Raw genomic sequence first — 25,457 nt, forward strand, 5'->3', positions numbered from 1 at the left:
GGAAAGCCATACTGCAAGTTTATCAGGAATGTGTGAGTGGAGCCGAGAGGTTTAGTTTCCCTGGGATGCTACCAGTCCAAACTGACTTTGCTTCTCATCTCTTAACATGTGGCCTTGAACTTCTAAGAACTTCTTCCGGCCAAGCGTGCAAGCACAAGAGCCATAGGGAGTTTCCACTGGAACCAGAACCTGAGGAGAATGAGTAGAAACACAGGTATCATTCCTGGAACAAGGATGTGCCATTGCCATCATAGCAGAAACTGCAGCTATTGACCCCCTTTCAAAATCATGCCTGGGTCTTTTCCTTCCCTTACAGACATCAATGGTAAATTTTGTTGTTATCTCAAGTGAAAGTGGCTCTGTAATGTCCACCCAAAAGAGGACAAAGGTAGGACAGGATGGCAGGAGAATCACAGGAATTTGGGAGGGACACTAGAGTCTAAACACACTATAAACTGTTGGTCGGTCAAAATGGCAACTGCAAAATGGAATAACCCAGTTTCTGTCATGCAAGGATAACAGACTTTTGGCTTGACCCAGCTGACAGCTAGAGCAGCTGTGGAGGGAGGGGCAAATACATCACAGCCGTTCCATCTCTCACCCTCTGCCTGGTCCCAGGCTTATACCTTGTCCACTGTTGGACCTGGTTGCTTTGACTCCAAATGGCTGCAGAACAATCTTTTCACTGCTCTCTTACAGTGTTGGTCTTCTGTCACCTAGAGGTAAAGCCTATGGCCTTAGCTAACCTAGTATTTCTGCTACAAACCCCAGTGATCTCCAAAGCTCTCCCCTGTGCTCATTTATTTCTTATCAGGAACATAAGAAGGCAATCATCCTTCTGCTATAGTTAGTGTAGATTTCCTTTGGAGGTAGGGTGGAGCCTTCACTGGGGCTGGAGGAAAAAGTTTGTTCACTTTGGCTGTTCTTTTGCATTAAAGTATAGCTATTGCTATACTTTAAGGCTGGGAGTTTATAGAGAATCCAGGTAAGTTGTGTTTGGAGCATTTACTTACTTCTTTGTCATTGGTCAAGCCTAGATTCTTCATGTCTACCACATTGTAAAACGTGTTGTTCAAGATGACTTCTATGACCTGTACCTGAAACCAGGAAAACAGGGCAATGAACTAACACACTTTCTCAGCCAACAGCCTACCAACATTTTCCCTCAGTGCGAGGAAAAACAGAGCAACACCTCCCTTCACAAAAATATGTACAGTTGATAAAATGCAATACATTGAACATGTAGCCAATCTGAGAGCACTCCTTTCACTTTTGCTCATGTCCTGCCGAGCACTGAGTGATATTCTCCCCCATTATGTTCGTGGCTGATAAGAAGCAGTGCTCAGGACTGAACTTGTGAGTGCACTTATGGTTTTTCAGACCATCAAGCTGTACACCACCAGTTTCCAGTCTTAGAACTGCCAGTGGAGATGGGTTCATTTGGGTCTTCTTAGAGGACCAATTGATGTTCACTATTGTTAAAGTAAAACATCAGCAGGAGGAAAGAAGTTACCTGTGACACTTTGGAAAGGATGCACATCTGGATAGAGTTGACAGTCTTCTGGTAAGAGGGTGAATACTCCCCACAGTCAGGTGGCCCTGAAAAGGCCTCAAGGATACATTCCCGGACTTTGTTCCTAGAGGTAACACAGGTTCTTACAAAATCTTTGTCTAGATCCATCATGTTTTACTGTGCTTATTTTATTTCTACTTTTCCCTGTCTTTTCTGACAAATAGATGGCATGTGAGATTTCATGGAAGAACAATGTCCTGTCTCCTCCAAACTCCCTCTCCCCAAGTCTGTATTTCATCAGCAAATGTTCTGTTAAAATTATCTAACAAATGAGTTGCAAATTTGTTCTCCTGAAGTGTTCTGTATTGAACTACAAACTGTCTATTTAAATGCTGTTGGCTGATGCACCATCAGGGAGAGAAGTTGATTTACCCCCAAGGCTTGCCTTTCGTCCCCAACACTGAGTGCTTAGAGCCTCTACTGAGATCTGTGCTCAGCAACTGCAGGTCTAGCCCTTACACTTGCTGTGCTGTACAGAGGAACTTTGAGATCATAGATTGGGTGGTAAATATTATTTGATTTGACATATACCATATGCAATCGAAGTCAAAGTCTCTGCATTCGCCATATGACCATTTGCAGAAGAGCTCTCCACATAAAATCCTGTCATGCCTTTCAGGTAGCGTGGTGTGTTCATTCTTATAGAAGCCTTCAAATCCAGACTGTGTTGTCTTCATAAGTTTCAGATCTTTAATTCCAGCAAAAACAACCAGAGGACCTGTGAACCAAAAATACATGATAGTGTGAGCCCTTTTCAGGTGGACAGAAAGGATTTCTGGATGTGCACTTGCAGCAGCAGCTTTAGGACCATCAAGCAGCAACTCCAACACTCATGCTTCTTCTGTAAGTCTAGCTACTTTTAAAAATTATTTTCTGCACACTGATGTTATCAGAAAGTTAGGAAATAAGATAGAAACCACTGAAAGCAGAGCTCAATCTAGAAAGAAGAGAATCTATCAAGTGATCTGCAATGTCAGTCACAGAGAGTTTAGGACACCCCTTACCTCACTTCCTTGGAGCTGGGACATGCATTGGGTTGGCTCTCACTGGTGTCACTTCAGAGACCACTAATTGCTTGAAAGTGAAACGAAATAGGCTACTGGTGCTGTGGTACATAGAAGAGGTAAGGTGGAACTTTTCTAATAATGTGTAGAGTGTAGAAACGCTGTAACAAGACTGGGAGCCTCAGCCAGAAATTCACTTTACATATCTGTCCTGTTGTTAGTTTCACATCCATTAGAACGAGAGGGCAAGGAGCCAATGCAAATGCACGAAGTTCAGCTAATTAGCAGGAACTGGCACTGATACAAATGCCACCCACAGGTTCAAACTGACAGTGTTTTTGCTCTTAGACACTATTTATAAAATGTGCCGTTGCAGATCATTGCTGTATGGGTGGATTATCATTTTCTAAAGACCAGACAGTTGTGTCCTGAACATTTTCTTCCATCCTTTTGGATGGAAGCTATAAAACTTCAATTGGTCAATCACTTAGATTACACCAAACTGATAACTGAAAATTTCACTGACCAGACCTGCCAAAAAAGCAGATTCAGAAAGGAGAAACTTTACTCCACACAGGCTTATCCGGAGTCTGCATAGATGCTCAGTGGCTGAAGCCCATGCTGCTGCTTTGTTCTGCTAGTGGTACTCATGCTAGCTAGTCCAAAATTACTCCTTGAATAAGCCTGGCCATAGTAATCCTGCCTTTGACACACCTTGTCTTTAAACTGTATCTTTGCAGGAAGTCATATTAGAAATAATTCCACTGTGATGGATATTCCCAAATGACGTGATTGTTTAGAGTATTTTTTTTTCATACATTCTCACTGGATATGATTAGAACTGTATTTCATCTATTTATTTTCTTGTTTAAAATCATTATTGTTTTTGTTTGTTTGTTTTTGAATGAGTCCAAAGAAATGTACTATTATTTTGGCTACTTTCCCATGTTATTTACTAAAGCTTAAGATTTATCTTATCTGTCCAATGTTCTTGGACAGGTTATTCTGGATTTTGTTCAGATCTTGATGAATTCATAGCTTAGATATAAAATAGTAATACATGGGTATTAAAGTAGTGCAGATACTATCAGTGAACCTTGAAATATATTTATCTCCTATTCAAATGCATAGTCTTGTTTGAAAGAGCTGCTTGCAATGCATGATTGCTGGCTGGCTATCTAGCTGTCTGTCTGGATCTTACACTGAAGAAATATAATGCCTAGGAAAAGCTTTCAAATTAGTGAACAGCCCACCTTGTGCGTTCAGTATGTTTTGTGCTTATGCTGTCTTTTCAATAGTCTAAGGGCAACTCCATTAAATTACTTATGATGTTTTCAGTTTCTGAAAAACTCTGAGCCTCTTATCAATTCTATTAAGTCTCACCAGGTTTCTTTTAATGATGAGTAAGGTTTTGAAACATAGGATTAACTCAGAAATACATTTCTGTGTCTGTCTGCTAGGTGCATAGGAGGATGCTAAAGATAGACAAGGTTCTCCTATAAGAAAAATAAAAGGGATTTGAAAATCCTCTCTTTGATTGTTGTTCACCCAAGCACGGAATCATAAAGAAATAGATGAAAGGCTATATGAACTGAAGGCTAAGAAGGAAAGGCAGTGTCTTCAGAAAGCCTCAGTGAAGGCTTCTTGTTTACATAGAACCTGGAATTGCAAAATTTCATACTGAATTATCAGGATGATAATTAAAAATTTAGGTTCAATCTGTACATTAGGAGTAGATGTTCTTCAAGAAAGTGTAAACTCCTATTCTTTGTCTTTTTTTTTTTTTTTTTTTTTTTTTTGAGGGGGGGGGGGGCTCTTTCTTAACATTTTCCAGAAGCCAAAAGGAATTATATTGAGGCTGCCAAAAATACAGAAGTAGTAAATGTTACTATGAACATTAAAACTGATTGTTCCAAAAGACATTGGGCTCTTTCTTCTCTTTCAGCAGGAATGTGGGGACAATGCTGACCTGAACTTTTCAGAACCTGTGTCCAAGCTGCAAACAAAACTGGTCCTGCCACTGGTCCTAATGCTGACATGTTAGGAAAATAAGGAGAGAGGGTAGGATAGGGAATACCTCTAAGTTACTGCCCTAAGACAGATCTGACAGTAATTAGGACAGTAATAGAATCTGAACTAATGCCTAAAAACTCCGAACGCATTGTGTGAAACAATGTGGTGGACTCAGCTCTGTTCCCAGAGGTCTGATGGATGTTATATGAAACACCAAGGCCAAGAGATTGAACTGATGCTTTTGTTGTGAAGCATAGCGAGAAGAGAGATTTTTTTACATTCATTCTGGAATGGCAAGGCATCCAACAGCCCAAAACTCTTAGTGAAATTAAATGGTGCTTTTTCTGTCATGGTGTGCAAAAACAGTAAGTATGCTCTGAAGTGTCATGTGAAAAACAGTTTGCACATAGACCTGAATGCCTATGATGTTCAGGCCAGCCTGACTTGCAGCAATGAAACTGCATCTTTAGAAATAAAAGCAAAGCATGTTGACAGGGTTTTGAAAATGACTGCTAACTAGGCAATTGTCCTATGGCAAGGTGGCTTTGTGATGTATTTCTCTATAGGGTAATGATAATAATGAAACTTGAGAATACAGTATAATGTTAAAAAGTAAGCAGGGCATTCTCAGAAGGCTATTAACTCCATGACAATATGTAACAGTTGTGGTAAATGTGCCATTGTAACCAGTAAGTGTTTAGGGCACACATACAGATGTAAACTATATTGGATTTTCAGCCTTGTCTCAGAGATCAAGGACTGCAAGATTAGACCATAAAAGTACTCTTCGGTTTAGGCCTTTAGAGAGGTTTGGCTGTGCTGTAAGCCCTGTAATAGCTTTTGCTCTCTCTAAAGCCATCTTTATCTGTCATCAGCAGAAATATTTACAGAGAAATAGGGGAAGCTACAGAGTCTTTTCTCACCATTCCGGCACTGCTCAGCTTCACAAAAGCGAATCCCATCAGGAACACATATAAACGAGTGGATGTGGGGAACGCCGTTCTACAATTCAGAGCAGACATGTAAGTGCAGCAAACAACACCTTAACTGGGAAACAGGAGCTAAGAGAGTAAGGACTAGCTCCAGACTGAACCAAGTGAATGCATTAGTATTTCAGATACCTCGTGTAGACGTTGCCATGGAACTTCCTGAACGTAGGTTTTGACGTAGGCCACTTGGCAAAATGTTGTCATGAAGTGTTTGCAGATATCTATAGCAAATTGTTCTAAAGTTGGGATCTAAGGCAGCAGAGAATATTATTAGAATGAAGCAATTACCTCATCTACAAAAGTAGATTGTTCTAATTATAAATATTTGGGAAGGATCAATGTTGTTAAAAATACAGATTTCTTTAGATTCTGGCTGTGCACACAGTGAGGCTAGTCATTTGATCAGCTTGCAGCATATGCTGCAAATAGCAGCTACAGATTCATATCCAAAATCTCCCATTCTGCAGTATAGGGAGCTAGAGCCTCTGGGCTGAGGAACAGCTACAGAAGCCTTAGGCTTCGAGGATGTAATATTGAAATAATCATAGTGATGCTCTGGCTCAGCTTTGCAGGCTAAAGATAGGATTTCATTACTGAGAGAGAGAACTTGATCTGCAGATTGTCCTTACAATAGAGGAACTGAGCAAGGGAATTCAGTTCTCAAACCCAGGAGACCAAGCCATTTTCATTACTGTGGTTAATCAGATGTGAAAGGTTTCTATGTTCTAAAGTTAAAATAACTAAAATAATAACTAAAATTGTTAGACCAGGAGGAAGGGCGTCAGTAACCCCTGTATGCAGGATGAGCACTAGAGGAGGAAAATTCTCTCCCAAATCTTTGATGGTGATTTTAGTGCCAACCTGATGTGGAGATGGGGGAGAGATTCTTCCGATTCATTTTGAAAATAAAAAGTCAGCATAATAAATGCTTCCAAATGAAGTGATAAGAAAAGCAAGGCTAGTTAAAAAATAAAAGATACCCCATTTTTTTTGGCCAACACCAGGACGATATTCTTTATGGTGTCTGTAGGTATCACAAAGGAGTTGTTTCCATCCAGGTACTCATGAGCAGAAGTCAGACGGAGGTGGGTGCACACTTCTACTTCTTTAACGAAGTGCTTCTTCCCTTCTCTATGGAGGCGAAGGAACTTAATTGTGTTTTTGCCATATTCACAGTTGAGGACTTCTATATCCTTAATCTGCGGAGAAAACATGTTACAGTCATGAAAGAACTCAGCAGAAGCATCAGTTACCATTAGTTAGTGAAACATAAACAACACTTATTGTTTTATTTCTGTGGTTACCTGTGGTAATGTAAATATTTATGTTACAAATCACCAAGTCCTGATACGAAGAAAAAATGTTTTAAGAAGATGTCATTACAAGTCATAGCTGTGATGGAATTTAAAACTTTTATTGAGGGGCAGACCATTTAACACAAGTAGCAGTGAACAATTCTCTCTCTTTCATCGCCTTTGGATTAGTCCTGGCTGTGGCCCTTCACTGAGTCTTCCCCATCATCTCTTCCTGAGGCAGGGGTATCCCCATCTGTTGGGTCTGTGTGCCCCACCACCGTCCCATCAGCAGTGCTCACCTTCCTTGGCACAGCTCCTGTTTTCCCCAGCCACACTAACAGCTGCCCACTGCCCCCCCCAGCATGCAATGCACCAGGCAGGGGCGTCAAAGTGGTGTTTTGGTGAGGGAAGGTTGCTTTGTAAGCAGGCACAAGTCCCGAACAGAAGATGAAAACAGGTGTGATGTTCCTGGTGGGTTTTTGTTTTCTATTACCCTATCTGTGCACATTGAGGTTCCCCAGAGAAAGAAGGAAAGAAAGGCCAAACTGGGCTGGTTGAAAGTATTTTGTTGCATGTAGTTTACAGCCCTGATTGCTCCTGAAATGGAACAGAAGCAAGTCTGAGCAGCAAAATTCAGCTCTTGATTCACAACTCCAAAATCTTCGCTTTCTGGGATCATTGTTTTGGTTTGCATTAAGCCCTAATTACTTTTATCCTGCTTTGGTCAAACACAGCCCAACTTGCACAGCTATTATGGTGCTGGAGGCACTGCAACAGACAAAAATACTGGGGAGCTTGTGGGGATTTCTTTTATGCTAAAATACCTAGCACTTATTGCACTAGACTTTCCCTGAGGCTGAAATATCTTGTACCTGATATTAATTTATTTCAGTGTAAGTATAATAGGGAGGGAAAAAAAATAATATTTTCAACACTAAAATATAAATTGAAACTTTTTATTCATGACTTGCTGAAAACATTATCAGATGTAAAATAGCTCAATTCAGACTTGTTTGTTCCTAAGAGAAATGCTAATGTGTTTAAAAGAGAATTAATATATATATATTATCTAATTGTAAGTAAATTACTGTGGATCAGAGTCTTTTTCTTGCTGTTGGTTTCTGCAGGCTCAATTCCCACAGGCAAAATAAGGCTCCCCATTAGCAAAATCAGGAAAGAGGGGCTCAGCACTGCACTGGGAACCCACTTTGCAGGAATGGTGCAAAGTCTGAGCTCACTGCATGGGCTGGATGGAAAAAATAGAGAGGTGAAAGCTGTTTTGGTTTGCTTGTCTGAAAACTGAGGTTTTTCATGTCGTTGTAAAAAAATAAAAATAATAAAAAAATGCTTTCCTTTTTAATGCTTTCATAAAGCATTAAAAAAGAAAAAAAAAGTCTGTAGTATCTGCAGCTTGCTTTGAAAGCAGACTACCTAATGTGTTTTAAATATTCAAAATAATTCCTCTGAAGATGCAGCTGTAATTTTTCTCAAAAGTAAAATCTGACAAATGTCATTTTGCCATTTTGTTGCCCAGATTGATCTGGGGAAGCTGCCAGCCGCTCCCTGTGGGTGTTCACCACACAGCAGCCAGGGCCGGTGGCTGAGGAAACAACGGCCAACTTCTGCTTTTAGTCTCTGCCCCACGCTCACACTGTGCAGCTGAGGCACCAAGATGACCGTGGGGTCTGCATGGTGTAGCCCTGCTGTGCTGCTGCTGCTCTCTTCCCCGTCACTATGGGCAGCGCAAATTTCTTGCAGAAATGAAGATGGGGAGGCAGTCGATTGGTAAGTAAATGCCGCTCATGGGAAGAATGTTGGATGAGTAAATAACACCTAAGATTACTCTGCATGAAGTAGGTGGGTCGCTGGGAAGTAACACATAGCAATCACTGGTTTAATCCTGTTTGCCTGTGAGTAGTAGCTGAATTTTGCATTTGGAAAACCTAGGGTAAGTTATTGAAAGGTGATTTCATTCCACAGAACCAACCACGCTGCTGCATTATGAGTAACTGCAAAATAATGACAGGTTTACGCAGCGTTTGTGTCTGATGATCAAAGCCAGCCTAACCTGTGTTCGAATGCCAAGGCTGCGACTGCCTGCAGCAGCCCCCACGGCGCCGGGTCGCAGCAAGGGCTCCTGCACAGGGCCTCGCTGCCTGCAGGAACCAGTCTGGGGGGAAATGTCTGCATCCTGCCATGAACCTTGCTGCCCATCCCCAGCCAGCAGCGTGGCAGGATTTGTCCCCTCGCCGTGGCTGTGGAGGGGGAGCCGAGGCCGGGCTGCCTCTGGCAGCGATGCAGGAGAGGTGCGAGGAGCGTGGGTGGATGTGGTGGTGTGGGAAAGCGCCGTCTGGTAGCATCGCGCTGCCAGCACCCAGCCCGGGTTTGGGTGCTAAATGATTAATTGGATTAATGCACTTTGAAGATGAAAGACGCAAAGTGTAATTACATAATAGGCAACCTAGGTTTAAAAAGTGAAACGAGGCCTCTTAAAAAAAAAATAATATATATATATAAAAAAAAAAGAGTACTGAAGCATCTCAAAGATAAATATCAACCAATTTAAAGAGTCTCACTGAACAGCGATTAGTTTGTATACAAGCAATAAAGGAGCGGGTGCTGTTCCTGTAACAACAGAAGGGTGTCCCTCGTCTCTCCCCTCATGCACAGAGCTGGCTGCAGGCAGGCCAGGGCCATCACGGCCACCAGGCCCACGCCGCACTGTGTCGGCTCAGTATCAAGCGTCCAAGGGTCCAGCCCGGCCCTGTCAGCCCTCACCCTTGCCAAGGCACATCCAGATCATGTCATTTTTCAGAAATCAATCCCTTAGGTGGTGCTGCCAGGCAAAAACTCGGTGATAAGAGAAGTTTAATTTATCTGCAAAGTGTAATTATTCCTTGCAGAATGAGTCTGCATGTGCTAAAGCTATAAAACAAACAAAAAGCAATGAACTGCCAATAACAAAATACAGGCAGTTCCTGAGGGATTCTAGGTCTCCTGAAGGGCCTGGTGCAGGCACTGGTTCCTTCTGACAGGCATAGCAGGGAAGATGGGGGGGATTTTCTTTCAAATGTGCCATGATCCAAAGGAAGAGAAACTTATCTGTCAGCATGGGTCATGCTAGCTTATTGACAAGAAATAGTGAACTTTTGCCTCATTCTGGATTCGGTTGCTATGAAGCTGATTGAAGAAGCAGAACTGAAACTGCTGAGAAAAGCTTCCTCTTAACCAAAAGATGTTGATGCCCTTTTATTGGAGGGAAAAATAAAAAAATAAAAAAATGTGATTACTTCTAGTGCCTTAGTGTTCAGACACAAGCTAACACTGTGACCGTGCTAATTGGATTCCTGACATTAATGCCTTTGCTTTTCCTCAGTTCTCAGCAAAGTAACTTTCGGTCCACTCCCACAAATACTTTAGCCACTTAAGCCCTTGGGAAACTTCCCCTGTGCAAAATAGCAGTGAAGACTTTTATACAGTTTAAATTGCTAATGCACTCAACTGGCTTTCTGTGCAGGTCCAAAACATTTATCTCCTGGGAATCAGCAGGCAATTCACTGATAACTCAGCTACAAGCATTCCCTCCAGCACATCTGCTAACGCGTGTTTGTCAGCTGCAAGGCTGTAAACACTGGCAGAGCATAAACCTCCCAGCACATTTCAAAGCAGTTTGGAAATGCTTCAGATATTAATTCTTGGCTCAGCTCCTACTCTTATAACTACTACTACTACTACTACTACTTGTCTTTCCAAATCTTCGTTGCAAATAAAGGGATTGTTGCAGCTCCTGGTGCAGGGAATGCTCTCACCAGACCTCCCATACAAATCACTTCCTTGTCTTCTCTAGAATCTGTCATCAGCTACAATTTGTCCTGAGAGATTTAAGGAACATCACTCAGCTAGTGGTGATACAGGTGGATTACTGGGATCACCTCTGTGCTTCCCTTCTTCTTGTACATGTGCCCTTCCCATGGACTAAATGTTCCTCTTTCAAAATGCTTTCCTGGCACTTTAACCTGCTTTCCGAAATGCATTTTTTTTAACCAACCAACCAACTATAAATTAACTGGGCGAGTCCTACTCCTCCTGACATACATATGGTGTTAAGCAGTCAAGCTGCATTTTTGTTAAGAACCATAGTATCGAAAATAAGGCCACTCAGTTCTTACTATTGACATAAATAACAAATTACTTAAGTACAGCACTCAAGGAAAGTGGCTCGATTAATTACATTGCAGTTAATCCCATGGACTTGTGCACTAGGAAAACCTGTTTACTTCATCAGGGACATTAGTAGGAACTGAACAATTTACCAACAGTATTTAGTACTCTGCAATTTTGAAAAGATTTGTATCTCTGGCTAATTGTAAATATTCAGTTTGCAGCAGTTCCACATGAGTTGGCTATGAAAAGTAGGATTGTAACAACATTATTACATAGTTTCATACTCATTTGTATATATGAAAATACTGAGTTGTGTAATTTTATCATTTAGTACTCCATTTTACATAATTAATTTAAATATAAAATTATATTTGTATAGAATAAGAAATTACTGGTAGGAGGTGCCCATGTTGACCAAGGGAATGCCAGACTGACCTTGGGAGCTGAGGTTCAGGCATGTCTCCTGCTGTCTACCAGAACCAGGAGTAACAGGGATTTGGTGGCTATGCAGGGCTCCAGAGGACTTCCCTGAAATCTCTGTCCCTGCACAGGTTTCCCTGGTGTACCTCCCCAATGCTGAGCAGGCAGTTTGTTCACTGAAGTGCCAGGCAGAGCAGATTCAGCCTCGTCTCCTCAGCAGCCTTCTTGCTGAGGGTGAAAACCCCATGACACAAAGCTCTGCTCAAAAAGGTTCACATCCACATTTTTGCCACAACAAGGGCATTGGTGCAGCAGGGACAAACCAGAGGTAGCTCAAAAACAGCTCTTTTGGGGTACAAATAGCAGCATGGGCACAGCAAGAGGAGCTTGGTGCCAGCTCAGCCTGTGGAAAAGCAGAGTGAAGGTGAGCCTAGCATGGGCATCCCTGTGGTCACCCCAGTCTTCAAACCCTCAGGGTGGGCAGGAGAGACTGACCTACGTATTCAGATAGGGCGGTTTGCAAGAAAAACAAAACTTGTTCCTCTCTGTTGCAGGTTTGCTCTGTACAAGCTGCCAAAATACACCAGAGGAGAGGATGCAGGGCTGGGGCTGCAGTACCTGTACATGGATGCCCTAATGCAGGACTGGCAGCTCGGCAAATACCTCGTCAACATGACGCAGGGCGCGCTGGGACAGACACTGGGGCAGCTCTATGAGGCATATGAGTCTAAGGCAAGTGATGTTTAATTACCATTTTGCTAGTATGTTTACTTGATATTACATGCAAATGAAATGAAACCAGCCAAAAATAAGCACGTAGAGCTATGGCCAGACCTGACTGACTTGATCTGCTAAAATGCATCAAGGTGACTGTGCTGGCAGCTCAGCAGATTATTTGCAGTTTTGGCTACACTTAGAAGTTACCCTAGAAATTTCTAGTCAAGCCTTTCGCACACTTGAAGTATGGCCCATCAAGTAAATGAACATTGGTACGTAGACCCTGTGGCTTCTTTTCTGCAATTCCTCTTGAGCAATGGCCGAAGTGGTGAGCTGGCTGTCAACAGCCCAGGGCTGGTGGTGACTACCACTGACCTCCATCCTAAGTCCTCCCAGGTGCATGTGTTTCAAGCTCCATCTCTGATCACATTTGGGTTTTGCTGTTCCCCCATTACTGCTTCAGCAGTATTATTTTTTCCAGTCAGAAACCTCATTTATATTTGTATGAAATGATTATAAAATACCACAGGATCTGCCTATGGTTATTTTTTACCATCCACATAGTCTACGTGCTCACATTCTTAGGAGTCTGGGTGTGTCTTTGCATTTCTACTGCGGCTTAGTGGTAGGGTGTCATTAAATTTATATGTAAAAAAGACTCCCAGAAGTCAGTCAAATACTGGCAAACCCCACAACTTTCCTATCCCATGTCATACCATAGTTGCAATACAAATAACCTTTACAAACTCAGTGTTGAGCCACGCTGATGCCATTTTCCTACCCTGCTATCATTGCAAACTGTACACCAGCTGGGGAAAGTTCTCTGTTCAGGAGGAAATAAGGTGTGGCTGTACGCAAATATTTTGAAAAAAAAAAAAAAAAAAAAGTATTAATCGCTTGTCCTTTGTAAGAACACTTGTCATGGTTATTTTTCCTGAGCAAACATTTTCACAGGATCTGGTAGCTAAATCAGAGACATGCTCAAAGGATGGGCTGTTGCAATGACTGAGAGAACTTCATTTATATTAACTGGAACCCTAATGCTGAGTCTTCAGGTTTATTTTGGTGTAAAGTCTGTGTGGATAATGCCAGCTGACATGGGAGAAGAATGAAGTTCATCATATACACAGAGAACTTCTAAAGTCTTCTGTTCTCAACAAAATTTGTTTGCTTAAATGCTTTCCTCTTACCAAATGTCACGTTTCAGAAATGTGTCTTTCCCTGCAGAGCAACAACACTGCATATGCAATCTATAACGATGAGGTCCCTCATTCAGACTCCACCAGCTGGAAAAGAGGACACACCAAAGGTACAGGGAGAGTCCCCAGCTGCTGTTTCCTCCTTTTTAAAGCTGTGCATAACATCTATTTGTCTTTTTGTCAATCTGCATATCTAAAAATCCTGCCTAAAGCAAAACTGGAGAATGATTTGCATGATGCATGGTTTGATGTATAGTGATATCCGTGGTAGCTTCTGTTCTGGTACTGCTGTGCCTGTGCTCTGTTGAAGAACTCTTAATGATTATGGACCCTTAGTATTCAAGAGTGGAAACTCCTGTCTCTCCTTTCAGCAAGTACAGACCACGTCGTCCTGAGCTGCCTGGCAACAGCAGCACAGGGTGCAAAGGGAGAGGCACCCTACATGACAGAATTGACCTTGAAAGCCTCCCAGATCTCTCTCTGAGGGCAGAATCATGGAAGCACTAAATGTGCAGTGACGATACAGCATGATTTTAAATAAACAAAACCTCTGTAGAGGTCTAATTGGTCCCTTGAGGAAGCAGGGTTTGCCCAGCCCAGCTCTGGGATGGAGAGGCTTTCCAGGGCTGTGTTTTCAAGCTGCAGAGCCATGGGTGACTACTTCCTGAGCCATCTGCAGCAGGGGAGGTGTACCCCATCTGCCCCAAGCACAGTTTGGTCTGGGGAAGAAGGCATAGTGCTGACAGAGTCCATTTTCCCTTATACAGCAATGAAATTAAAGGAAGGGAAAGGAGTAGTGGGTGAAGAGTTGCAGCCATTAAATCATCAGATTTTTCAAAGACAGCATTTGAGCAGATAAAGAAAAAATGTTTTGCAAAGGTATTTTTTCAAAGGAACAGTGATGACAATTGAAGTTAGGCTATGCAGGAGAGAATTAACGCAATTCTAGCACAATATCGGTGTCTTCTACAACCCATTAATATACTCCAGTGCCAGACTGCTGTAGCCATTACCACGCTGAAGCATGGTGTCTGCAGCAGCAAATCCAAAGAAGCACACTGCTGTGATGTCTCAGGGCTTTCCCCCCCCCTTAATTCATTTGCCATAACTTTCTTTTGACAGGATTTCTGCTCTTGGACAAATCACAAGGCTTCTGGGTGATTCACAGTGTGCCTCTGTTCCCTCCCTTCCCTGAGGATGGTTATGGGTACCCAGCGAGTGGGCAGTCCTACGGACAGACAGCCATCTGCATAACCTTCAAATATGACCAGTTCACAGAAATAGGTATGGAAAGCTTCTTCCCAAGAATGCCTTTGCTCCGGTGCACCTCTCTGACTTCTTTCCTTTGGGTTGTGCCTCCAAAACTGATTGCTCTTGTCCTTCATTGTCACACTTGGAAACCAAGTGGGGCCTGGAAGCCGCACCCTTGGCTTTCAGTTCTGTTTATCCAACAATTTCCTGTGGGAATGTGGGAAATTCACTCTTCCACTCTGCCTCCATCCCCCCATGAGGACTATTGGGATAATAATAGTCACAAGAGCATGCTGAGGGTAAAGTCAGCCCATGCATACCACGTGCTTTGGAAATATAAAGGAGGATGGTGAATCATTTTTAACAGTAATAGCTCATTCAGCTGCAATAGTCTGCCATTCTAAAAGTGCAAGGCAATCATTACTTGAGCTGGAGTGGTGGCCTTGACACATCAGAAATACAAAGTACGGAATAAATATTCCCAGATTTCCAAAGGTATTTTTTTGCCACATAAAATACAAATCCTAAAAATAAGAAAAATGAAATTCATATCCGTAAGACTCAGAATTACCTGACACTGGAGTCCTGAAGGCTGACTGTCAAGGGCATTATAAGAAGTCACACGTTACATAACACTTTTCACATTGCTTTTTACTCTTTGCTGAGCTCCAAGTCCCAAATCATATTAAATAAATGCGTAAGACTGTGCAAATGTGCAGGCTGGTCACACCACAAAGCCATCAAAACCAAGTTCCTGCTTGCGGAAGCACATCTTTGCATGTGCTTAGGAAAGAAGACAAGAAAATGAGAAGCATACAGTAATGCTTTCCTGCTCTATCCTCCCAGCTTCTGGTAATCTGTGGTTTAAGGATTTCCTAAGCTGGAAAGACTGGAAAGTTCCTAATGGACTCATCTTCATGAACTCATCAGTTGTGGAGCCCATTTGCTCCCTTGCTCCTTACAACATCGGCGGCAAGGACTTTCACAGTTAAATTGCACCGTGTTCAGAGAAGTAGTTTGCAGATTGAATCCTGACTTTGAAAGTCAAGCTTTGTTCTGCATAAAACTCAGCTGGGTTGCTTGGCAGCTCTCCTGTTTGGCTTTGGCTTGGCAAGTGTCACTGACTGGAAACGACTCCTGTAAGCACAGGCTTGAATTCACACATGCTGTCTGAGTGCCGTGTGACCGCTCAGAGGCTTGAAGGTGATCATGGAGGGCTGTGGCATGGACTAAGACCACAGACTGGCAGTCCTGCTAAGAACAGGGAGGTACACATGGATAAAAGGGAGCATACTCTCTCAGACGGATTATGAGATGCTGGGTCAGTCATAACACAAAGCAAATAAACATGTTTGGTTTTGGTTGCTAAAACCAAAGCTACTTTGAGACTGAACTGCTCCAGAGATAAACTGTGAAGATTAAAAAGGATTCAGGTTTTCCTTCCCAGACAGAACTTTACCTTCTTGGTTGCTTTGCTTTAACCTGTTTTCATTTTGCATGTGTTCATTTCTTTGTGTTTTTTCTTTTTTTTTTTTTTCAGACCAACAGATGCTGAGCTCTAATCCACAAATCTACAGCTGTTCCCTCCCTAGTGCCTTTCAGGCTGATCTCCCAAATCTGCAAAAGCTCTGTGCACACTCCAGGCTGCCCTCAGCCCCATTGCACCGCCTCTCAAAGCTGCAGTCAGCTCGCGGGGAGGCCTTTCTCCACTTTGTGAAGTCCCACTCATTTGTGGATGGTAAGAAAAACTGCTGTCACCTACCACACATGATCAAGCAAGTAGTAAGCAGTCAGTGTATTCTTTGACAGTATTTACTTTGAAGGGAAAAAAGAAGAATTTCAGTTTCAGAAATAAATGTAATGGAGTACTGGGAATGGTCTTCCACCATAATATTCTGTCAGCTCCACTAAGTGAAAAGCTGTCTGATCGTTCAAATGTTTTAAAATGTACATTAATGGGATTGTCTGAAAATTTCTTTCCAGTTATTTGGCTGTAACAACAAAGGACAAAAATAGGGTTTGAATCATCAGCTTTTTTGTTATGAAGGATTAAAAATTCTTTTTCCTTTCCTTTATTTTTTTTCCTCCTGCTGATTATTTGTAACAGGATTTCCAGGAAAAGAAGGGAAAACAGGAATGAACTTCTGAAACAAAAATCAAAATAAGAGAAGGTTGGGGGCAAAATCTCTTCTGGTTCACTTCATGCATTAGAATTAAACAAGCCCAGTTTAGATGATCCTTTCTGATCCCCACTTAAATGAAGGCCTGATTTCTCCCACCCTCTATCCCGCAGATATCTACGTGGCCTGGGTAGCTCAGGAGCTGAAGACTGATTTGCTGGCTGAATCCTGGCAACACTCTGGCCAAAAACTTCCCTCCAACTGCTCTCTGCAGTACCATGTCTACAACATTAATCTCATAGGGACACCACTGAACTCCACCTTCCATTCCATCGAGGATCATTCGAAATGGTCTGTTTCAAAGAAGAATGAAGATCAGTGGACCTGCATTGGAGACCTAAACCGTGCTGTTGAGCAAGCTTGGAGGAGTGGTGGGTTCATGTGCACACAGAATGAACACATCTATAATGCTTTTAGAAATTTGGTAATCCAGTATGAAAGTTGCAATGATGCTTCCACCTAGATATAAATGGACCATTCCTCCCAAACAGCATAGCCCCTTATTACATAAAAAGCATAGGAAATATCTCCCTTAAATCATATTTTTGCTCTGAAGAACAGTCCTGTGTGTTGCCAGATGTGCTAGATCTTCGCATTGTTAGCTATAAAAGCAGCTGGTTTATGGGTAAAACACATCTGTTTTTCTCTCTGCACAGTAATGCCACGGCAAAACATGCTGCTGTCAGTGATGGTGCACAGGGGACCGCAGTGAGTGATGCTGGACGTGGGATGTGAGGAGGAACAAAAACCTGCCTTGCTAGCTAGGTTGTCTGGGCAGTTAACAGGAGAAAAATACCTTAAAATGCTTCAAAATCACCTCCTGTTACATGTGCTGTTGAGATCAATCAGAGCATGTCTGCTGAGTTTGGGAGTAGGCTGGGCTGAATCTTTTAAAGAACAGGCATAATTGGATGCAGACAGGAAGACAAGTAGTCTGTGGACAAGAAGGCTTCATTTTTATGATTAATTTTTAGGGAAGAAATGAGCTTTAAATAATTTGTAACCACTATCTTGGGAGTATTTCTAGTGCTTTTATTCATGTGCAGTAATCATATAAACAAATAAACATGTCCGAATTATGAATGAGTGAAATAAATTAAGAGAGAAAATGGTCTGTTTATGGTCTCTCTCTTCCCTCTATAGCCATTTGTGGTTTATTACAATGTTTTATAGCTGCCAAAGGAAAAATGGAGAAAATTGGGGAAAAAATAAAATAAGAAAATATTTGAAGGAAGATATTATGTCACCTACATTTTCACACTAGGACTAATGCGGCTATTAATTTTCAATACCTGCAGTCTCAGGCTTAGCATTTGAAGTTTGCATGGATTTTTTATAAAGACAGAGCTACCTTACAAGCTCCTGATACATTTTTGGATTCAAATTACAAAAATTTATCTGCTTTTATTATGTTCCTAAGTATATTATAGTATATATATAATAAATATATATTTTTATATGTATTATATATATTGTATATTATATATATATAAATATTATAGGTGTATATCTCACTTGTACTGTTTTTTTTTTTCCCAAATTGGTGCTATGAACTCCTGTCTGAAGGTTTGGCTGTCCTGCTAATATTTCTGTGTTTAGCTGTGTTTATAGTCCATACCCCTGACTATCTACATCTTAAAAGGAAGTAGATATAAAGAAATACCCCACAACCACAAGAAGTTGTTGAAGATTTCCTTCTCTTTCCATCATGAAAAATCAACCAAGCAATGAAGTGTTCAAAGTACCAAATAAATTAACATCAGATCACATTTGTTCATACTGCTTGAAGAAATAAAATTATTTAATCTGGCATTGAAGAAATAAAATGACTGTATCTGGCCTGTTTAACAATGGGAATTGTGCAGGAGTGGATTTTTTTATTTAGTTGATCTGAATTGAAGGAAAACCCAATTCTCATAGCTCAGTGAAAATAATGTTTAGATATTTAGATAATTATTAATGATAGATAGTTTAGATATTCTGCATGAGATAAACTTTGTTCTTATCCTTGCACATAAACAAAAAATTGATAAATTTGATTATGTTTTTAATTATGTTTTCCTCTGAAGCTTGTCAAATTATTTACATATATATTTTTCATTTTTTACTAGCTGTGGTCAAGTAACAACTATTTGTTGCAGTAAAAATTGCCAGTGAGGCAGAATGCTCAGCAGTGGGATGGACAGGACACTGGTTGGATTAGCCATGATAAAATTCATTTGTCTTTTCCCCATTTCCATGGCAGACGCTGGCCTAATCTGCCTGAACCCTTGTATCTTGCCCACAGCACTGCATGTGCGTGACCTCACTGCATAGGAATGGCCAGAACACTTCACTGGGGACAGCTCTGGTGAGGTGCTCCATCAGGCATCAGAGCACCGGACTGGCTCCTCCACCTGTATTTCCTATGGGAGATGCTCAGCCACAGCATTTGGGTCACGAAGCTCAACAGCAAGGAGTCTCCACCTCAGGCTGACACAGTGCTGTGTCACAGTCCCGCTCCCCAGGCTACAAGTCAACAGCCTATCACTGGGCTTTAAGTGCTAATTGTTATTCTTAATGATTTGATCAACTGATAGCTATCATAGAGCAAGATTATTCACAGCATTTCTCTTCCAATAGGCCCAAGACTGGTCACCTCCATGTTAGTTGCTGCTATAGAGGCATAAACGGCAGTGGGAAGATGGGGAGAAACATTACATGACAGTCACCTAAATAGACAGGCTGGGTACAGGCTCATTTCACTGGTGTAGCAATACAAAGGCTGCAGTTCTGGTTCTCTTTTTTTTTTTGACTGTAATCAGTTTTAATGCAGTTTTCCTCACATTGTGTAACGTCCATATTTACATATCCCAGTATTTCCACTACACACATTGTAAAACTCAACCTCATATGCCCTCATAGCATGCATTGTGATCAATTGCTGGTGTGAGATAAGTATTTTTGCATATTTTTACAAGGTTTTAATTTTAAAATATGCTGTTCTTTGTCAAAATGTCAAATGCTTGACATTCTATCCACCCCATGCTCCCTTCGCTGCCCATGGTGACCCCTCTGGCTGGGCTGCTCCTGTGGAGGGGGACATCCAGCGCAGCCCACCCAGCGATTTTGGGGGGACCTACTGAGCCAAGCTGAGGCTGCCAAAGGACAGAAGTCTTGGACCCAGCCTGACGAGGGCAGAAAGCTGTTTTCCCTCCTGGAAACCCTGCGTCTCTTCCCCTCAGCATGCAGGTACGGCTATTCTGACCCTTGGGCTCTGTTCTGGTTAGACTAAATGTGAACATTTATTACGCATGAAAATTGTTTGCTGAGGGAGTAGGAGAGGCCAAAAGCACACATTATTAATCCACTAAATGTTGCTGTAATGCAGATGAGTTTGCAACAAACTCAACAGCAGGGATCATTGTTTGGTAGGAATTGCCTTGTAATTATTCAGGCAAGACTGGGCCCTGTCCCAGCACGCATCGCAAGCGCCCAAGCAACAGGGAAGGCGAACGCAGCCTCTCGCAATGCCCGCCCGCCCCAGCATCTCCCACTCTCGCCACCGCCGCTGCCCTGCAGAGCAGGCAGCATGCCTCTCTTCCCCTCCTCTCTGGAAAACCGGGCCCGATGGTTTTCCTCTGAAACCCCAAGGATTCTCCTGCAGCACCAGTAGCTGGGGATCCTTTGGGTAGTGGCTGGAAATGGGCGGTTTTACACAGACTTAAATGTAGGAGGCCGTCTAAAAGATTAGACATCAGCTTTGTTGGGACAAAAACTAAAAGACTGTGAAGGTGTGGAAACTTAAGCTGTGTGAAATTTTGTTCCAGCTGGGCACTCACTCCACTGGAAAACAGGCAGAGGCATCCAGTCAGAGGCCATTTCACATGGTGGCCTTTAAAGGGGGATTGTTCCAGGTGTCTTCATGATGACTGAAAATATCCTGAGAGCTAGCAGTGGGAGTCACCCCTTCCAACAGTGTGCTGGGGAACTTCTCAGGGAGTCCATGCCAGCCATCTGGCAGCAAGTGAAGGGAAGTCTGAGGAGAAATTTCTCTGACTTAGCTGGGAGCCTTCCCTTCTTCGAGGTATGCTAACATAGCCTGCCACTGGCCTTGTCACAGAGGTTTGCAGATCTATTTCTGAAACAAAATTTGCTTCGAAGTGGGCATTTTTAAAAGTACCCAAGTCCTGCAGAGCCGTGCAGGTTTTGCCCATCCAGCAGCCAGCAATGCCCGTTCTGCCAGCAGTGCCTCTCTTGCCTCCCCAGCAGCCCAGACCAGCTGCTGCACCAGCAGCGCACTGTGTGCAGCTTTCTGCTCTTGGAGCGGGAGGTTTCCAGCAAACACCTCTAATGCAATCTCTTATGTCAAACAAGTGCTTTCTCAGCGTGCCTGGGGTGTGAAAAGACAGCACTATTTTTGAGAAGGCATATGGGCCTCTATTGTCCCTTTCTTCTGTTTAAATATATACACCCCTGACTCCTGAGAGTAATGAAATGCTAAAGAAGAACACTGTGAGATTTTTTTATTATTTTTTTTTTTTTATGTATCAAAGCATCCTTTGCATTATTAGTGTAGTCACATAATTATCCCCAGAGAAACTCATATCCATAAGTTAACACCCATAAATTACTGTGTGGACGTCTTTTATACCTTCATTTTCAGCTTCTGGGAAAGATACATCACTGGGTTCTTAGCACAGTAATTGCTTCCAAACATGTAATCTGCCTATGCCCTGGGTAAAACGTTCAGGAGACAGAGCCACGCTGGCAGTGTCTGCTAGAATCTCAGTGCAAGCCAAAGCCTAACTGTGCTCAGAACATGATGCAAGAATATGATGCGCCTCTTGTATTTCACAAGAAATTTCTTTAAAAGGCAGAAAATTAAAAATGAGAATGTATAGGAATAGGAACTTATGCTAGGCAAAGCATGGAAAATAAAATCTTGTAGCAGCGAATAAACTTTCCATAGTGCAAGGCAGGGAGCTAGATCTGAGATTTCAAGCTAGGCTATCAATATCAGTATATTATAGATAGTCTGATACCCCAAGCAGATTAGCCATATCTAACATTTTCCTACTTAGATCAGAAATACCAGATTAAAGGCCTACTCTGTTGAATATTCTCAGAATCCTTCAGCAGTAATAGCTGCTGCATATGACCTCAGAAACCAGTTGTAGCACTTTCAGATCTTGGCCTCAGATAGGAGGTAGTTCATAATACATATTTATTTATTTATTTATTTATTTATTTATTTATTTATTTATTTTGCAGGCCCATTATATGCTTATCTACTGTTTTTAATTGATTTATTCCAGTGTAAAGAGCATGTTATTCCGGCATATTTATGCATATATATATGCATATCTAGCATATCCTATGCATATTTGATACCTTAATTTTACTCAAAGTGTTAAATGAGAAACACTAGGACTTGAAAAATAAATCTTAGCTCTAAAACAGCTGTTACATTTTCACTCAAGTGATTTTTGTAAATCTCCTTGATTTTATTTTTTTCAGTTGAGATCATTTGGCATTTCTACACAAGGTAACTAGTGACTATTCCAAATCTCCTGTAAGACAGATAAAAGGGAGAAACATTCTTCTACTCCTTTCATCACTTTGCGGTTTGGGAACTGCAAGCTGGTATTCAAATATTCAAAGCTTTACTAGAGTAGAGCATAGTATTCAATGTCGCCTGCTGGATTGCTGGCAGTTGCTACAAGTGGTTCACAGTAGTACACTTGTGCTAGCATTGCATAATTTATTAATCATAGAAATTGTGCATGCAAATTAGCCAAACAGTTCTGCATCATCATGTATTAACCAGAAGATTTGTCTTCACATGTATTAATGCCCTCAAATAATCATGTCGCATTACAGCAGTACACATTTTATGCATCACCTTCCAAAAACTGTCAAAAGCTCACTAAAAGCCATGTCATCAAGTGTGTTGTTTCTTGTTGTTGTTCCTGTACTTCTGACTTGCCAAAGTTTGAAAGTATTTAGCTCCAGGGCTTTTCTGTATCTGGCTTTTTTTAGGTTTCCTATTTGGGTTAAGGTTCTATCAGCCAAAAATCAGTATTTGTTTTTCCATAGTGCACTTTCAAAAATGTATCTTTTGCACTAGGATGCTTCTGCTTAGCTCCAGTGCCCACTGCTTCATGTTGAGGATTAAGAACACTGAGCTCAGTGCGCTTTTCAGGAACTGTTTCTTTCCTTGCCCTGGAAACTTCTCCATTGCTCATTCTGACCTTAGATATCCTGGGCACTGTGCACATGAAATCTGCACCTTTTCCTCTCTTGCTTTCAAACTGCTCTGATTATTTGTTGCATGAAAGTAAGATTTTCAAGGTGAGTGAACTGACAATTTTGCATGAGCCATTTTGCAAGGAAAAAGCAGGTAAGAAATGCTGCACAGCAAATAGGGACAGTTACTACAGCTGTGCTCCCTGCTGCCCACCAACCTGCCCTCCTCATTACTGCCAAAGGATGTGAAGTACCAGAGAAATCAGAGCAGAGAACTAGGAGAAAAAACTCAGAAGAGGGAACAAGACAACTGAAAGTGATCAAGAGAGACAAAGGAAGGGGAGAGCAGAAGGAGCGTTAGGGTGGGAGGTACACTGGGGGGGGGGGGGGTCAGAGACCTCAAGTTTGATCAGAGAACCATTAGGAGTTAATCGTGCACAAATCCCATTTGCAGCTTGTTTCACTTACTTAACGTTTATCCATTTTACAAATGTAGCCTCCATAGGCTATGCCACAGAGAGAAAAAAAAAAAAAAAAAGGCACAAACTGAAGTGACTTAGCCAAGTATTAAAAAACAAACAAACCAAACACCCACAGAGGAAGCTGCTACCTGTTTGTAACCAAACCTACAAGAGGTGGGGCAAGTCAAAGGCAAACACACTAAATATATAAAAGTAGGAGGGAGAAATTTATAAGCTAAACTAAACAGTTCGAACCACACACATTTGAGCAACATGCTACAACTTTTTTTTTTTTTTTAAAGGAAGCTACTAATAAGATTTCAAACCAATAAAAGTACAACGTATACACGAGGTGCAAAACATGAAAAGAGTAACTGCAGACCATTTTGTTATGGACCATGACACTAAAACCATTCTCATCTCATTAAGAAAACTGCAGGCAAAAAAAAAAATTAAGTACAAGTACAAAATAACATAAACAGTGATAAGCAAACTGATGCCTTTAACACTTCACTCTTTGGATTATCACATGTACCTCTACAACTTGTAGCATTTTATTCTCAGATAAAAATAAAGTTTACTTTAGAAAGCTCCCCAGCTTTATATTTTCTGTGGGTTCATATCTTCCTACATCCTGATCCTGCTTGGTTCTCCAGCAGGAACAAGCCACCAGTGGTCTAGCACCGTAGTTTTGCCCTGCACTGAGTCAAAGCCAGCAAGCATTTTACTTACTGTCACTTGGCTCATGGTGGCCCGCTGTGTGCTAGCTTCCCAGTCTTGGATCCCACAGAGGAGTAATGGCAGTGCAGAAGCACTAGCTCTATAAAAACTGTCATTGTAATATCAGAGGAGGAGCTAGGCATAAGGGGTTGGCTCCATAAATGTAAATATTTCATAATTTATTTAGTAACATGGCTTGTTTATCCCCCTAGGCAAAAGCTTTAATAAAGGAATAGGTCTACTGCAACAAAGGAAACAACAGCAAAAATTGAGACAAGGACACGTCCTAAGTCCATTAATGCCAGTGGGAGTTTGCCTTCATCTTCAGTGGGAACAGAACTTCAAAGACACAGGAATCACACATACAAACCGTAGGATAAAATCTGAACCTTCCACGGTCTATGACACAAACCATCTTCAGAGGATGGTACCATAGTCCCGACACACTGGAAATGTCTCCAGCAGGATTTTCACAGCCTGGCTTGACCACAGCCTTGTCCACAGCACTGCCAGCACTGGGACGGGCATCAGAGCAGCCACTGGTGCAGGCAGTTTCTTCGGCAGAGGCTAGGCAGGCAAGAAGGGATGGATGCTTCTCCTTGTGGTGAATGCTGACCCTCTCACTGCTTATGGGTTTGATTTCAGTGCCCTAGTCCATAAGCAGTAATATCCCCACCTTCACAGCTATATTTTTTCACACATCAGTAATTTAAGAGCCTCTCAAAGACCGTCTCTGACAGAATGAAGACTGAAAGCTGTCTGTATCGCCTCAGTCCTACGGTTGTTAGTATTGAGGAAGATGAGCAGTGTAGACATTAAGAATCTTCTCTGGGAAGGTTCAAGATTTTTATTTGTTTGTTTGCTTGTCTGTTTATTGAGAGCATTGCGAAAGATCCTGTAGGAACAGGTAACTTATCTTTTTTTTTTTTTCTTTTTTTTTCAAGAAAATGCAATATTTATTTCATACCAAATTCCTTTGGTTTCCAGCGCCCTCACATCTAACTACCACCAGGTATAAAAATCACCATGTATGAAATAAAGAATGAAGCGTGTGGTTTGGCTGCTTTTAAACTCATGTAGTAATGCTATCAGTTTGTGGAATTAGTTTGATAGTCCAAGGAAAATAACTGTCAGCTAGACAGATAGTGCAATAAAGGTGAAACACAGTATCGCTGATAAGAAAGTAATCTTTATCTCATGGCCCGAGACTTTTCTCAGTATATGAGCACAGCACTTTGTGGGA

General features: G+C 41.7%; 2 protein-coding genes across 2 annotated transcripts; one reads left to right on the plus strand and one right to left on the minus strand.

The window, feature by feature from the left end:
- Positions 1–51: 51 nt before the first annotated feature.
- On the minus strand, positions 52–7,382 carry LOC311212055 (uricase-like; the record flags this gene model as incomplete). The annotated part of the gene is made up of 8 exons (XM_084291161.1): positions 52–189; positions 1,014–1,097; positions 1,514–1,637; positions 2,105–2,291; positions 5,514–5,592; positions 5,712–5,828; positions 6,560–6,778; positions 7,368–7,382. 8 exons carry the CDS (start codon positions 7,380–7,382, stop codon positions 52–54), a joined length of 963 nt encoding a protein of 320 aa, XP_084147287.1.
- Positions 7,383–8,537: 1,155 nt separating this feature from the next.
- On the plus strand, positions 8,538–18,151 carry DNASE2B (deoxyribonuclease 2 beta). Its single transcript, XM_084291413.1, has 6 exons — positions 8,538–8,659; positions 12,013–12,190; positions 13,403–13,484; positions 14,497–14,658; positions 16,166–16,363; positions 16,919–18,151. Exons 1-6 carry the CDS (start codon positions 8,547–8,549, stop codon positions 17,266–17,268), a joined length of 1,083 nt encoding a protein of 360 aa, XP_084147539.1. The 5' UTR covers positions 8,538–8,546; the 3' UTR covers positions 17,269–18,151.
- Positions 18,152–25,457: the final 7,306 nt, after the last annotated feature.

Source organism: Netta rufina (assembly GCF_964035555.1).
Source record: "Netta rufina genome assembly, chromosome: 8".
Taxonomy (NCBI): domain Eukaryota; kingdom Metazoa; phylum Chordata; class Aves; order Anseriformes; family Anatidae; genus Netta; species Netta rufina.

Excerpts from the sequence above, each read along its gene's own strand:
- DNASE2B (XM_084291413.1), top strand. The coding sequence starts at position 8,547 with ATGACCGTGGGGTCTGCATGGTGTAGCCCTGCTGTGCTGCTGCTGCTC. Across the intron at positions 14,659-16,165 it reads TGACCAGTTCACAGAAATAG|ACCAACAGATGCTGAGCTCT; the intron begins GTATGGAAAGCT and ends TTTTTTTTTCAG. Across the intron at positions 16,364-16,918 it reads GTCCCACTCATTTGTGGATG|ATATCTACGTGGCCTGGGTA; the intron begins GTAAGAAAAACT and ends TCTATCCCGCAG.